The sequence below is a fragment of the Aplysia californica genome, unplaced genomic scaffold, assembly GCF_000002075.1.
Source record: "Aplysia californica isolate F4 #8 unplaced genomic scaffold, AplCal3.0 scaffold00010, whole genome shotgun sequence".
Lineage (NCBI taxonomy): Eukaryota > Metazoa > Mollusca > Gastropoda > Aplysiida > Aplysiidae > Aplysia > Aplysia californica.
In genome coordinates, this window is record NW_004797280.1 from 2,576,253 (window position 1) to 2,588,359 (window position 12,107).

The 12,107-nt window shown below is 35.8% G+C and overlaps 1 protein-coding gene across 5 annotated transcripts in view; it reads right to left on the minus strand.

Moving 5' to 3' along the window:
• Positions 1-12,107, minus strand: part of LOC101862386 (leucine-rich repeat flightless-interacting protein 2) — a 36,698-nt gene that overhangs the window by 21,263 nt on the left and 3,328 nt on the right. For 4 of the 5 annotated variants that reach the window (XM_013083312.2, XM_013083304.2, XM_013083308.2 and 1 more), the window contains exons 2-8: positions 8,026-8,187; positions 5,613-5,699; positions 5,187-5,243; positions 4,578-4,661; positions 3,616-3,633; positions 884-1,054; positions 350-442 (exon numbers count right to left, since the gene is read on the minus strand). In XM_013083312.2, coding sequence (XP_012938766.1) covers positions 350-442; positions 884-1,054; positions 3,616-3,633; positions 4,578-4,661; positions 5,187-5,243; positions 5,613-5,699; positions 8,026-8,115 — 600 coding nt within the window. In that variant the 5' untranslated portion in view covers positions 8,116-8,187. The remainder of the gene's footprint in view (positions 1-349; positions 443-883; positions 1,055-3,615; positions 3,634-4,577; positions 4,662-5,186; positions 5,244-5,612; positions 5,700-8,025; positions 8,188-12,107) is intronic. The other variant, XM_013083289.2, reaches the window with a different exon arrangement.

Consider the following 12,107-nt stretch of genomic DNA (forward strand, 5'->3'; position numbering starts at 1 on the left):
TAATAAACAACAACATTTTGCAATACTAAGCTTCATGATTTCAAGAGAAATGAATTACGACACCCTGCCTTTATATAGAGAAACAACAGAATTTTACATAAACCACTTAAGAGTTTGTTGTTAAGGGAAGCTATGTGTGGAGTACTGCATTAAACTCAAGGGAATTTGAAGTCTTTAGAATTGCTTCTAAACCATAAAAAGTGACCAAAGCTGGCAAATTAGTCATAGAATAAAGTTTTTTTTAACTCTTTCTCAAAATGAATGACTTCATTTATTTGCTAATTTATAACTTCTAAAAGGGGAAGAGAAAGGTGACACCACAAAAAGAAGTGCAATTTATAAAGCTTACCTCTATTAACCTGTCCTTAATTGCTAATTGCTGTTTTAGTATATCCAGTTCATGTTCCATACTTTTTAGATCTCTCTTCTGAAAATCACATTCCTGGAAAAATAAAATAATAAGGACCATACAATAAAATCAAAACAAAAATAAACATCAATTCTACTTAAAATGACATGTTAACTCCTCATCCACTGACATCATAATGGTGAAAAAAAAAAGTATGTTCGTGCAGACAGAGTTTACTTTTATTAAAAACTTAGTACATTCCTAGACCCACAAAGGGCACTCTCTCCATTGGATATTACACAAAAATAATACATAACTGTATATTGTCAGTATTTTGACACTTTGTACCTTTTCTACAGAAGCAGCTAGTTCTTTTTTTCGTTATTTATTTACAGTAAAATAAAAGGCAGAATTTAAAGAAAATGTAAGCAAAAAAAAACACAATTAACACTTCATAAAGTAGAGATTGTCGTTTTGAACAAGTATTGCATACATAAATCTTACAGTCAAGTCACAGTGCACAGGCAGACCTACCCTACACTTGTCTTTGAATTCTCTCTGCAGTTCAGTGTAACCTTCATCCTGCTCCTCCAGCTGATCTTTGAGTAGCTCCACCTGATATACCAGCGACTGTTTCTCATTGTCCAGCTGGGCGCTGGTCATCATGGCAGCCTTGTACTTCTCCTCCAGTTCCCTCACCTCTGCCTGAGGGGTTACAAGAAATGGCTGTTATAACCTGATTCAACTTGAGCAACAAAACAATCAGAAACACAAAAGCCCCAAAGAGCAGCAACAAAGATAAATATCTGAGCTGGAATTATATTTTAAGTGCCTTTATTTCTCTGTAGAAATTCTTGTGAAAGTAAAAAGAACATCTCAGACTGAACGTTGTTGAAAGTCTCCAAATTGTCAACCCTATTGTTAAATTTGGCTGACAAGAAATTAATTTAGATAGACAAAATCAAATCTGAACAAAATCCTCATGAAAACTAATCTCTACCAAATCTTAAACTGACAGTCAAAAAGATATATATACCTTAAATCAAAACTATGCATCAATATAATTAACCCATATTCTAGTTTATAAAAGCCTAAACCATGGATTCAAAACAACTTTCTGTCAAAAGCAAGCACTCCCCCAAATTTTCCCTGCATTCGGACAACTGAAACATCAAATTCAGCAGATGGGGTGGGGAGTCATGATAAAAATACAAGTTTATACATGGACATCCCTTCTTTTTTAACAATAACCAGAGCTGATAATTCTAGAATCATCTATTAATGAAAGAGTACAAACAGCAGTAAAATTGTCCATGCAAGTAAACGAAATTTTAAAACAAAACAAACAAAAAATGGCTCTGCTGAAAGCTAGATATAGGTCTCAGATTTAAGGCACAGAACTTTCTGAAACATAAATTCTCTTTCTTTCTTGAATTAAACATTAAGCCTGTGCAGCCAAATCTATTTGTTGATAGTGATGGTCTTATCTGAGCAACCAAAAGCTGTCTTTCCTTCAAGCAAAAGAATGTTATCAAAAAAGGACTCCACTGTGATAGCAGTAAAAGGCAAAAAAGCAAAAAGTGACTTTATGTCATGCAAAGCCTATTTAAAAACCTGATCAAGGAGTATGCCACATATAAAAAGTACAGCTCTCTGTTATTAAATACAAAAGATTTTTTTTCTTTAGATACATAAGCTAGAATTCTTGCAACAGAAATCCCCTGACAAAATTGCAATATTCCTGTTCTCACCAAACTACTGTTTGGAACTAATAGTTTAAGAATCCTAAGGCATCAATGTGTCAAAGGCATCACAAGCTACTACACCTTTATAGATATTTTAACTGGAATAATTATAAAAATGAGAACAGTACAACTTTCAATACAGAGAAGATGAGACTTTAGTCGACTTTCAACTCAACAAATAAATAAAACTATCTAAAAACTTGTAATCTGACAAGGTGAACAGTGCATTACTTTTCAGAATACATTCAAAATTACAATGTTACGCAGCAAGAGTGAACAACATGCACTTTCATAGAGCCACACACGCTGTGCTGCAGAAACAATAAAATAGCTCACAAACTCATACAGCAATCAGAACATTAAAAAAATTGTGCAGTTGTTTTTTTAAAACTTATAGTAGGTTATACTTACATTCAACGCTCAAATGAAGAAGGTAAGCTCATGACTTATGTACATTATTGATGTCAGCAATTCCCTTTTCCTTCAGTTAATTTCGCAAGGGTTTCTGTTTTGGGCTCAATTTCTGGACAATTCCACTATCATTTTCAACCAAAGTGCTAAGCTGCTGCCCATGTCTTTATGAAAAGTGAATAGTATGAAACAGAATTTAACAGACCGTAAGGTAGTGGCAGCGGAAGTAAAAATGACTCTACTGTTCGAGAAGCACATCTAATATCTACCATTTGCCACTAGCAGACAACTAAAAACACATAAAATTGAATTCAGCTAAAAGGAAGAGGTAGAAAAAGTCATACAATAAATTCATCCTTATTTGTCCATGATGAGACTAACATGCAAACAAGCACACATACAACACCTTACTCAATCTCTGTGTCTAGAATCTTTGATGAACATTTTCCTCTGTTGTTAGTTATCCATCTCTCTTAAATGTAATAGATCTTCAGAACAGATCTATGAAAATCAACTCAGTGTTTGACCCACTATATCTAAAGCTAAAACGAGCAAAACAATATTGAAACTTCTTAAAGAAAAACAAGTCACGATTAAAATCTAGACATTCAGAGAGAGAAGGTCCTTCACTATTGTGGTTCACGTTTTTTTCTTATGGTTACTTTTTTTTCTCCCACAATAGAAAAACTAAATTATTGATCCAATTTTCATTTTTGAGTTTACTTGAATTCTTTATTGCTCTATACTAAGGCTGTATTTGCTTTTTCATCATATTATGTACACGTGGTGTGTGTCCAATACTCAAGTATTTGGCTTACTTTATGTGGAGCTATGATATTGATCAATATCAAATTCATGGGATGTAAAACATGAAGACTTACAAAGAACTTAACAGGAAGATCATGGAAATAAAGCTGGTGCATGCAACTGGGATCTTTAGCAACACGTCCAAAAAAGCAAGAATCAGTCTGACCACGGATCAAATGATCTGCTCTGCCAGCTGGTGATTTCAGAGTGTGCTCACCCAACACTGTCCAGCCACATGTGGCACATGCACTATTACTTGGTTTTGCTGCTCACCCATAACTCAAAACCACATGTGCTACTTACCAGCTTAATAGCCTTTTTCTGTTTAAATTGTTGACAGTACACAAAGTTTCAAAAGAAACAACAGAAAAAAGTGTAAATAAATTGGACAGTACTTCAAAGAAATTCAAAACAGACGCACAAAAGTGAAGAGTAAAATCGCAAGACAAAACAAACGTTTCCTTTAAATCTACTCAACTAAGCTATTGTTAAAACTAAGATGTAAAAAAAAAAGAAAAAAATGTATGCAAATAACAAATCTTGCCACATCACAAACATATTCATACTTTAGAAAAGCATTAGAAGCTGATATAATTATTATGATGCTGCAATACACAGATTCTTCATTCACAACTTAATAGTGAAAGGAAACTAGAAAAATACATGACTTACAGTCAGTGATCACATGCATCAGTTTCACAACATTAACAAATGGCAAAAACATAATAAAAGAAATAAGCTAAATTCACACACACACACACACAAATAAAACAGTTAAAATCATGAGACAGCTACTGGTGATGACTGGCACTATAGATTGCAACAAGTGTAAAAGTACAAAAAGGGTGCCATGTAAAAGTGTGAAGAAAAGAAAAGAGCGAAATATGTTTCAGTTCATATCATTGATGTAACAATCCACCTTTGCTTTCTGAACTCTCTTCTTCCCTTAAACAACTTTTTTTTTTAAAGCACTATCAATCTTTTCCCTGAACAAAGAACTAATAAGAAAGGAGGTGTGAGTAGAAAAAAGAAACAGCTATCACATGAAGAGAAAAAATATATAAATGCTATAAGAAATTCCATTTCCATGACATAGGCAACTCGTGCATATGAAGCTTTCATTTTGTGAGTGAAAATAACGACTATCTACATAACAATCATTTTCAATGCTCCTTTTATTTTCAGATCAACCACAGTAAATAAAATTTTTCAGTTAATATGACGAAAAGCACTGACAAAAAAGGAGAGCTCTCAAAGTAACTCACCTTGTAGTCTACATCTTTGATGTCAGGACCTGAGTCGGTAGATTCTGTGCTGCCACGCCGTGACCCAGATAGCTGCTGACGAACCTACGGTAGCAAGTGAAATACAGGACAATAAAAATTAGGTCACAAAAAAACAAGCATCATGTTTTACAAGCCTACTTTACTTTATATTATTACTTGGAGGATTAGGGTAAGAAATGACAGAAGTAAGACTAAATCAGTAAAACAAGTCCTACTGTTCCATATCACTTTACTTCAAGAGTAACCAAAATGCTTCATTACCCTTACAGCTAGGCAGCAGCTGAAATCACTTCATACAGAAGAGAAACAATAAGCGAAAAAATAAAACACTACATCCATTTTTGGTATTGTGAGCTTCATTTAGTCTTTTTTGCATAGCAGGGATGAGAAGAAATTAACAGGAATACAATGCAGAAAGAATGTTAAGAATAATTCAAAGGATAAACATTCATATAAGGACTCAAATCCATAGTCTACAACATAATCAGTTGTCTGTTCCATACATCCCAGACCCCAAAATATAATATTACGTACGCCTCCAGCAACAGTCTAAGATAAATTTCAGTCGAACAGATTTATTTCACTTGCCTTAGCAGCTGCATGATCACTGGTCAGCTCATACACCTTGTCTTGAGTTTCTTCAGACTGAAATGATACATTTAAAAAAATATAAAAAAATACATGAAGACAAAGTAAAAACCCACACATACTGTCATTTTAAGTCTTAAACCATATAATATGCAGAAAAATCAACTCAACTTGAGTGATAAAAAGTTCAATTTTTCATTCAAAAACATATCAAGATATACTACACAAAAACACGAAACTCCTCAGGATTAGTTTAAACATTTTTGTTCTCTAATGAAGGTATCTTAAGTAATGACCCCTTGAAAGAATGTATCGAACTATTCCTGGCTCATTGTATGGAGACTTGTGACTTCAATCCTGTTTTGAGATGATAATTTGATAAATTTTGCAAACCTGAAACGAAGTGCACAACATTTTTAAACCCACCTTTTTTTGCTGCTTCTCAATTTCTTTCATTCGAATCTCTCTCGCCTCTGCCCTGGCAGCTCTTTTGGCAGCTAAGCGCGCCTCAGCCTGTTAAAAGAAAGAAATAAGCAGAACATAAGCAAACTTTGAATAATTAAAGATCACTTCAAACTTTAACTGCCTCTTCATCATGAACATGCAAGTCTCAAAAGAAAAGGTACATTTTGACATAAGTTGTATTCCATGTACCCAATCAAATAATTTTAAAAGTTGAGAATATTTATAATTTAAATACTAGAACATATGAGAAAAGAGATAACAGTAAGCGAGAGTGAACAGTAGGAGGAAGCTGTGCGCAAGTATTAGCAACAAGTGTAAAAGTACAAAAAGGGTGCCATGTAAAAGTGTGAAGAAAAGAAAAGTAAAGGAAGGGATGCATAGGAAAGGAAAAAGCAGGTCACTTTATAGTAAGGAAGCTTGAGGGATGGGGTAGAGCAGAAGCATCATTGCGATGATTATAAAAATAATCAAGACCACAAATATCACCATTTGGGAAACTGTACATAATCATAATATATGTGTAGCAAGTAAAGCAATGCTTGAGAGTTTTGGCGGACATAATGTGAAAGATAAAAGGGCAATGAAGATGATAAATATATCTAAGAACAAAACAAAACTAAAACACAGACAGAGTTACAGATTAATTTAAAAGGAAGGGTCGAATGGGGAAATTATTAATACTCCATTTTGATAGAAGAGAACAACAGAGAAATACCACATTTGCACACTTATTATGTAAGTCCAAATGTTTGTCTCTAAACTTATTTAAAATAAACCAAGGAAGTATCAAAAAAGCTCACCACACAGTGCACCGGCAGTGGAATTTTAGTTGCCGCGGGGGGTTCCCCGCCGGGCCCCTTATCACATCGAGGTCACGGGGGTCAGCTCCCTGTCACCGCTCTGTCTGGGCCGACTTAATTTTTGGTACTTTTCAACATACAATTTAAGGTGTATCCTTGTATTTATGGTAATTCTCATTTAGTGCACCCAATGCACGCATTTCTACTCTTGAGACTCAAAAAAGAACGGACGTTGTAACTTATCTGGTTATTTCTTTAGACGTGCTGGAGTCGGCAATGCTAAATTGTAAATTTTTTTGGACTAGCATGAATGAAAAAAAATCAATATAAAAAAAAGCCTCGTCAAAATCTGTCGAACTTTTGTAACATGAACGACATAGCATTGGTGCAGATACTCAGAAAAGATGGTATCTGCGCATATAATAGAAAGCTGTAATTTTGCAATTTTATCCTTCGGGCACACAATTCGCTATGAAGTAATTCCTCCAAACACAACTTTATGTGTTTAATATAATCGTGAATATTCGCATATTTTCTCGAAAATTTATAAAAGTTACCATGTAGTTTCTCTATGAAAAGTACAAATCCATTTTAGTGCTAGAATACATCTTCAATGTAGATTTAATACACGAATAGTATCTGTTACACTCCAGAAATTCCTTACTTTTCTTAAAACGCTAAGTGTAGGTTTTGTAAGTTGACTGAATAATAGGGATGACTTCTCGTAATAGGGTTATAAGAATAATTTCTAGCTTTCCAGGGACACTGAATCAGCACCAAACTTTTCCAGCTTTATTTTTCGTTTATATGACCATTTGCAATAACTGACAATGTGACTGATTTCTTTACATTCATAATTGTGTCCGCGCATATTTCCAACACAAAAACTAAGAATGAATGTGCTATTTACACGGTTTTGAGTTTTTTTTAATCGTTTATATTATATCTTTTTAGTTGTATGCAGGCTGCCACAGACACAGCATGATTCATGAACAAACGCAGAGCAACTTTCTCTTGCTTAATAGTAAAATAAGAGCTAACGCTGATCGTCTTAAGTTAAAAAATGCAGATGTGCATCTTTCTTCTCTTATAACTTGACTACTACTACTCGCGCAGATTTAAGATTTCTCATGGCAAAAGACATGATACTCGTAGTCCGTTTAACACAGATTTTGGAGAGATCTGTCGAGCCATTTTTAAATTAACAATTATTTATTCATAAGTTTGTAACTAAAATAGGACAAACTGGGTACTCTACAAACACTTGTCTAGAACAAAAACTAAGGCACAGAAATTAACCATTCTTACGAAGAATAAATCTCAAGATATCGAACTTTTAGTACATCCGCGTAATGGTTTGCTGTGTGGGATGGGAAAGAAGTTATATCGTTTTAAACATAGACAAAAATGCGAACTTCCTAACCGACACCAGCAAAGTCGCTGCAGGGCTCATTAACCCTGTGACCCCGAGCCGGGGAGCTCCGGCGGGCTGCTGAGTCACGCGAACTAAAAGTAACAGAATCGGGCGAAAAGTGACGCCGTGACCAGTTCAAGAAACAGTACAAAAAACTTACCTCCTTTGAAATCATGTTCAAAGCTTGGTCCTCAGCAGAGTACTGCCGATTGTTGCTGCGGCGGCGCCCAGCTGCTGACTGGGAACTCATTTTGATTTCCTTCAATCACTTCACCACAAACAAGTAGTGTTAAGGTCCACGGCTAGAAATGTCAGAACAGCACTGTGTAATAGAAATGACAACAATATTTAACTTATACATGTCACAATTACACACAAATTAATGTTCTTATTCTTTTCTATTTAATGTTAAGGACACTGATGACGACTTACTTACTTCTACATTTTTGTCACTTAATGCAAGGGAGTTGGAAATGAAGGTTGCATCTTGCCATCTTGTGCAGGCACCAAACGAAGGAATTACTAGCACCATGATTAATCGTGTACATCACAAAAACAACTTGGTCATTATCATCACCATGTAGGCCTCCCTATGCCCAAACAATTTTCCAGTCTCTGGGTTTAAAAAAATTTTTATTTGTGTTTTTCTAGACACAACATTTTTACTACAATGTTGACACATTTTAGGTAACCTACAAATATTCAGCATTAAATAGGGACACAGGCACAGGACCACCAAAAAAAAATCTATTATATCATGCCCATGTGCAATGCTCTGCTATTGGGGCTAATCAGCCATGTATTTTTAGCTGCAGAACACACCGAACACCACAGCAGTGTGGCCACAGAAATGAGAAATCATCGCAAATCAATTGTTTTCAAGAAAATCTCAAACCTTATATTGCAAATTATAGTGAAATACGGGGGAGTTTCTTTAAAACATGCAAAACATAACTATGCATCGGGCCTCTGTATTTTAATAGTGTCTATAAAAACATCAAATATCTCAAAACGTAATAATTTACAACGGATAAATTAAAATTCACATAAAACGCATCAAAACTAACAAAAAAGGTGCTATACAGATCAATCTGAAAATGAAACAGGTGTGAAAGTTAAATAGTATTTCACAAAATTTGGTTTTTGCAATTAAGTTTGAGATTTTCTTGAAAACAACCATCAGTTTTAGAGGCCAATGTATCCTGGTCTGGCATTTAAAATTACAGCGGTTGAGTCCCCCTAAAAAAATGCATCTGTGTGCAGGTGTGAAAGTAAAATTTTACTAAGATTTCTATTTAGTTTAGTAGGTCAAAAACAAACCCACATTATCTATCAAACAGACTTAACATACAACCAGGGGTCAAAGTGAAGCTGATCAAAATTTCCTGCAAGTATGACTTTAGTGGGGGGAGGGGGGGAGGGGGGGAAGGATCCTGCACGCTTTGCAGAGAGCTCTAATCAAAATTAAAAAATTTTCTTCAGAGTCTTTGTCCTTTTCTGTTGCATTCCGCACCCGGAGGATCTTTTAACCCCCCCTCCCCCCATTCCGAGGTCTTTACTTCGCAATGCGCCGATTTTTTAATTAAATTTGGTGACCCCAACAATCCATACTCAGACAATACCATATGACGCAAGCACGTGCAGGTTCACTGATCGGTCATGATTGCGGGCCCGCCAAGCCAGAAATCGGACGACACGTGTTTAAAAAAAAAATTGGGGTTTCTTTTTAAGGGGTGTGACAGCACAGTGGCGAATATTGATTTATTTGTATGACCACACATAATGCACAACCTGCATGTCACAAAAATGTTGCGTTCCGTTATCAGACTATCGCCGGCAAATTCTAGGTGGTAACGAAAGCGAAAGTAAATCTTGATTAAACCAATCAAGCCTCGGTATTACACACACACTTCCGCCTAACGTCATAGCTGCTTATCTGCGTGAAACGTACCTGAAATAACCGAAAGACTATCACCAGGGATGCCAAATGATTTTTTTTTAAACTGAAAATGAGCGGAGCATCACATCTCACCTAAACCGAACCTTGTAAAGCTTTTAAATGAGCAAACAAAAACATATTCTCTCTAACCTCTGCCCTTTCCTTTGCGAGTGTATAGGGCCTTCGTTGCCTCAATTACAATAATATTACGTCTGTCTTGAGAAGAAGGACCTTATGTCAGTGATACAATACGAATGAAAAAACACGGAAAAATCAGACATTTGGCACCCCTGTATCACAAACGCGACCAGCAAAAATGAACTTACTGACTTCATCAGATTTGATTTTCGAATGTTTGAGTTCGAGAACTTTATTTTCCGGGTCTTTCCCAGGGCATATTACAGATTTCATTGAATCCTCCGGGCATTCCTGGGTCTCTGCGTTTTTTTGTTTTAATTTTCAAATTCCAGGGTAATTCCCGGGCCTGGCAGTCCCCCTGTGGAACTCATTAACTGGCGGATTATGCAAAGAGTTTGTGCAGGATTTATGAGACAAACTGTATTTCTTTCATTTAAGAATTTTAAAAAACAACAACAAAAAACAAAAAAACAAAACGGGTGTAATTTCCATATGTAATGGGATAAGCAAATGAGCTCGCAGTAATCACTTACTGAGCGACAAAATGTGATACTATAAAACAAGCCGAAGCAAGGGATTACAAAAATTTAGGCTCCATTAGGGTTACAGACAGTCTGAGCATTCTTTCAAAGTATTTTTTCTCTTTTCTTTTTTTTCTGGTCATTAAACAAAACTGGCAAGGGTATAAATTTGGTTAAAAATTTTCAGAGATGCCGAAAAATCCCCTGAATATATAACATTAACATGATAAACCAAAACTGAAAAGTTCAAGTCTACATACATGTTCATGATGTTTCTGCCTTCGATATCACTGTGATCTTCACCTAGTTCTTAAGCCAAGATCCATCAAAAACAATATTATTTTTAAATAGTTAAAAATAAATTGAAATAATAGACTCTAGATTTAGAATCTAGTCATTTCTAAGCATTTACTAGGCTATAGAAATGATTCACACAATTACTGCACGGGATCATTATTGGCCCCAACGATAACTACTATGGAGTATGGGTTTTCGCTCCACAGATTACTTTAGGTTCGAAGTGATTACTTATTGCTGCGTATACCAATACAATGTTTGATGCGTGGCGAGCGAGAGAAAATATCAAAACTGACACTGCAAAACATCATCATCAAATTATGCCTCTATGGTTAAATACAGGAAGGGGGCATGCCCCCTTGAAACCCCCCTTTGACTTTTGACACAAATACACAGTCCTAGTTCTAATTTTGGTTATACGCAATCCCCGACGACATTTATATAATGTAACCTTCTTACACTCACATAACTCACTTAGAAGCTGAGTCTGAATAAATCAAACCTTTTTTTCGGACTCGAGTCCGAATAGATAAAATCAATATTCGGACTCGAGTCCAAATAAATAAAAATTATATTCGGACTCGAGTCCGAATAGAGCTGGCCTTTTTTTAGTGTGCTGAGAACCCTTTAGGGTATTTTTATAGAAGCTCTCCCGTTTCGCGTCAGATCCACTACCGGAAGTCAGCTCCTTCACCACTTTAGTGCTGTCAGATATATGTATACGAATAAGGTCAGGTTTTTTTAGTTGTTGTTAAGGCTTAGTATTAGGATTTTTGTTTATGATAATGCCATTAAATGCTTTTGTAGTCATTAGGGTGGTTTCAGGGGTCTCCTCCTGACGCGCGAGTACGTAATAGCTGTGTAGTAGGGCGGGTGGGGCCCTGAAGTAATGTGCCGTAACATGTAAACTAACCATCTGCAAAAATCCTGTTCAGTGCCCTAAAATAAAAGTATACAGACCCAGTAACTGGGAACAAAGTCACAAAGTATACAGACCCGGTAGGGGAACTCTTTTGGGATTTTGGCAAGTTTCAGTGCCCTCTTGGCTCAGGGTAGACCTAGGTTCTTCTAGATCTATGGCCTAGGTCTAGATCTAGACAGACAGACAAAAATCATTGGTCTAGTTTCGAGGCTAGCCTAGATCAAGAATCTAGATCTAAAGGAAGATAGCGGATGTCTTTTCAATGAACGATCATTTTTCATCCGTTTCGGAGTTGGAGGAATCACAATTTGAAGAAAATTGTCATAATTTCAATCGAGCAGGCACCCTCTCTATTTCTTTCTCTCTCTCTCTCTCTCTCTATTTCTTTCTCTCTCTCTCTCTCTCTCTCTCTCTCTCTCTCTCTC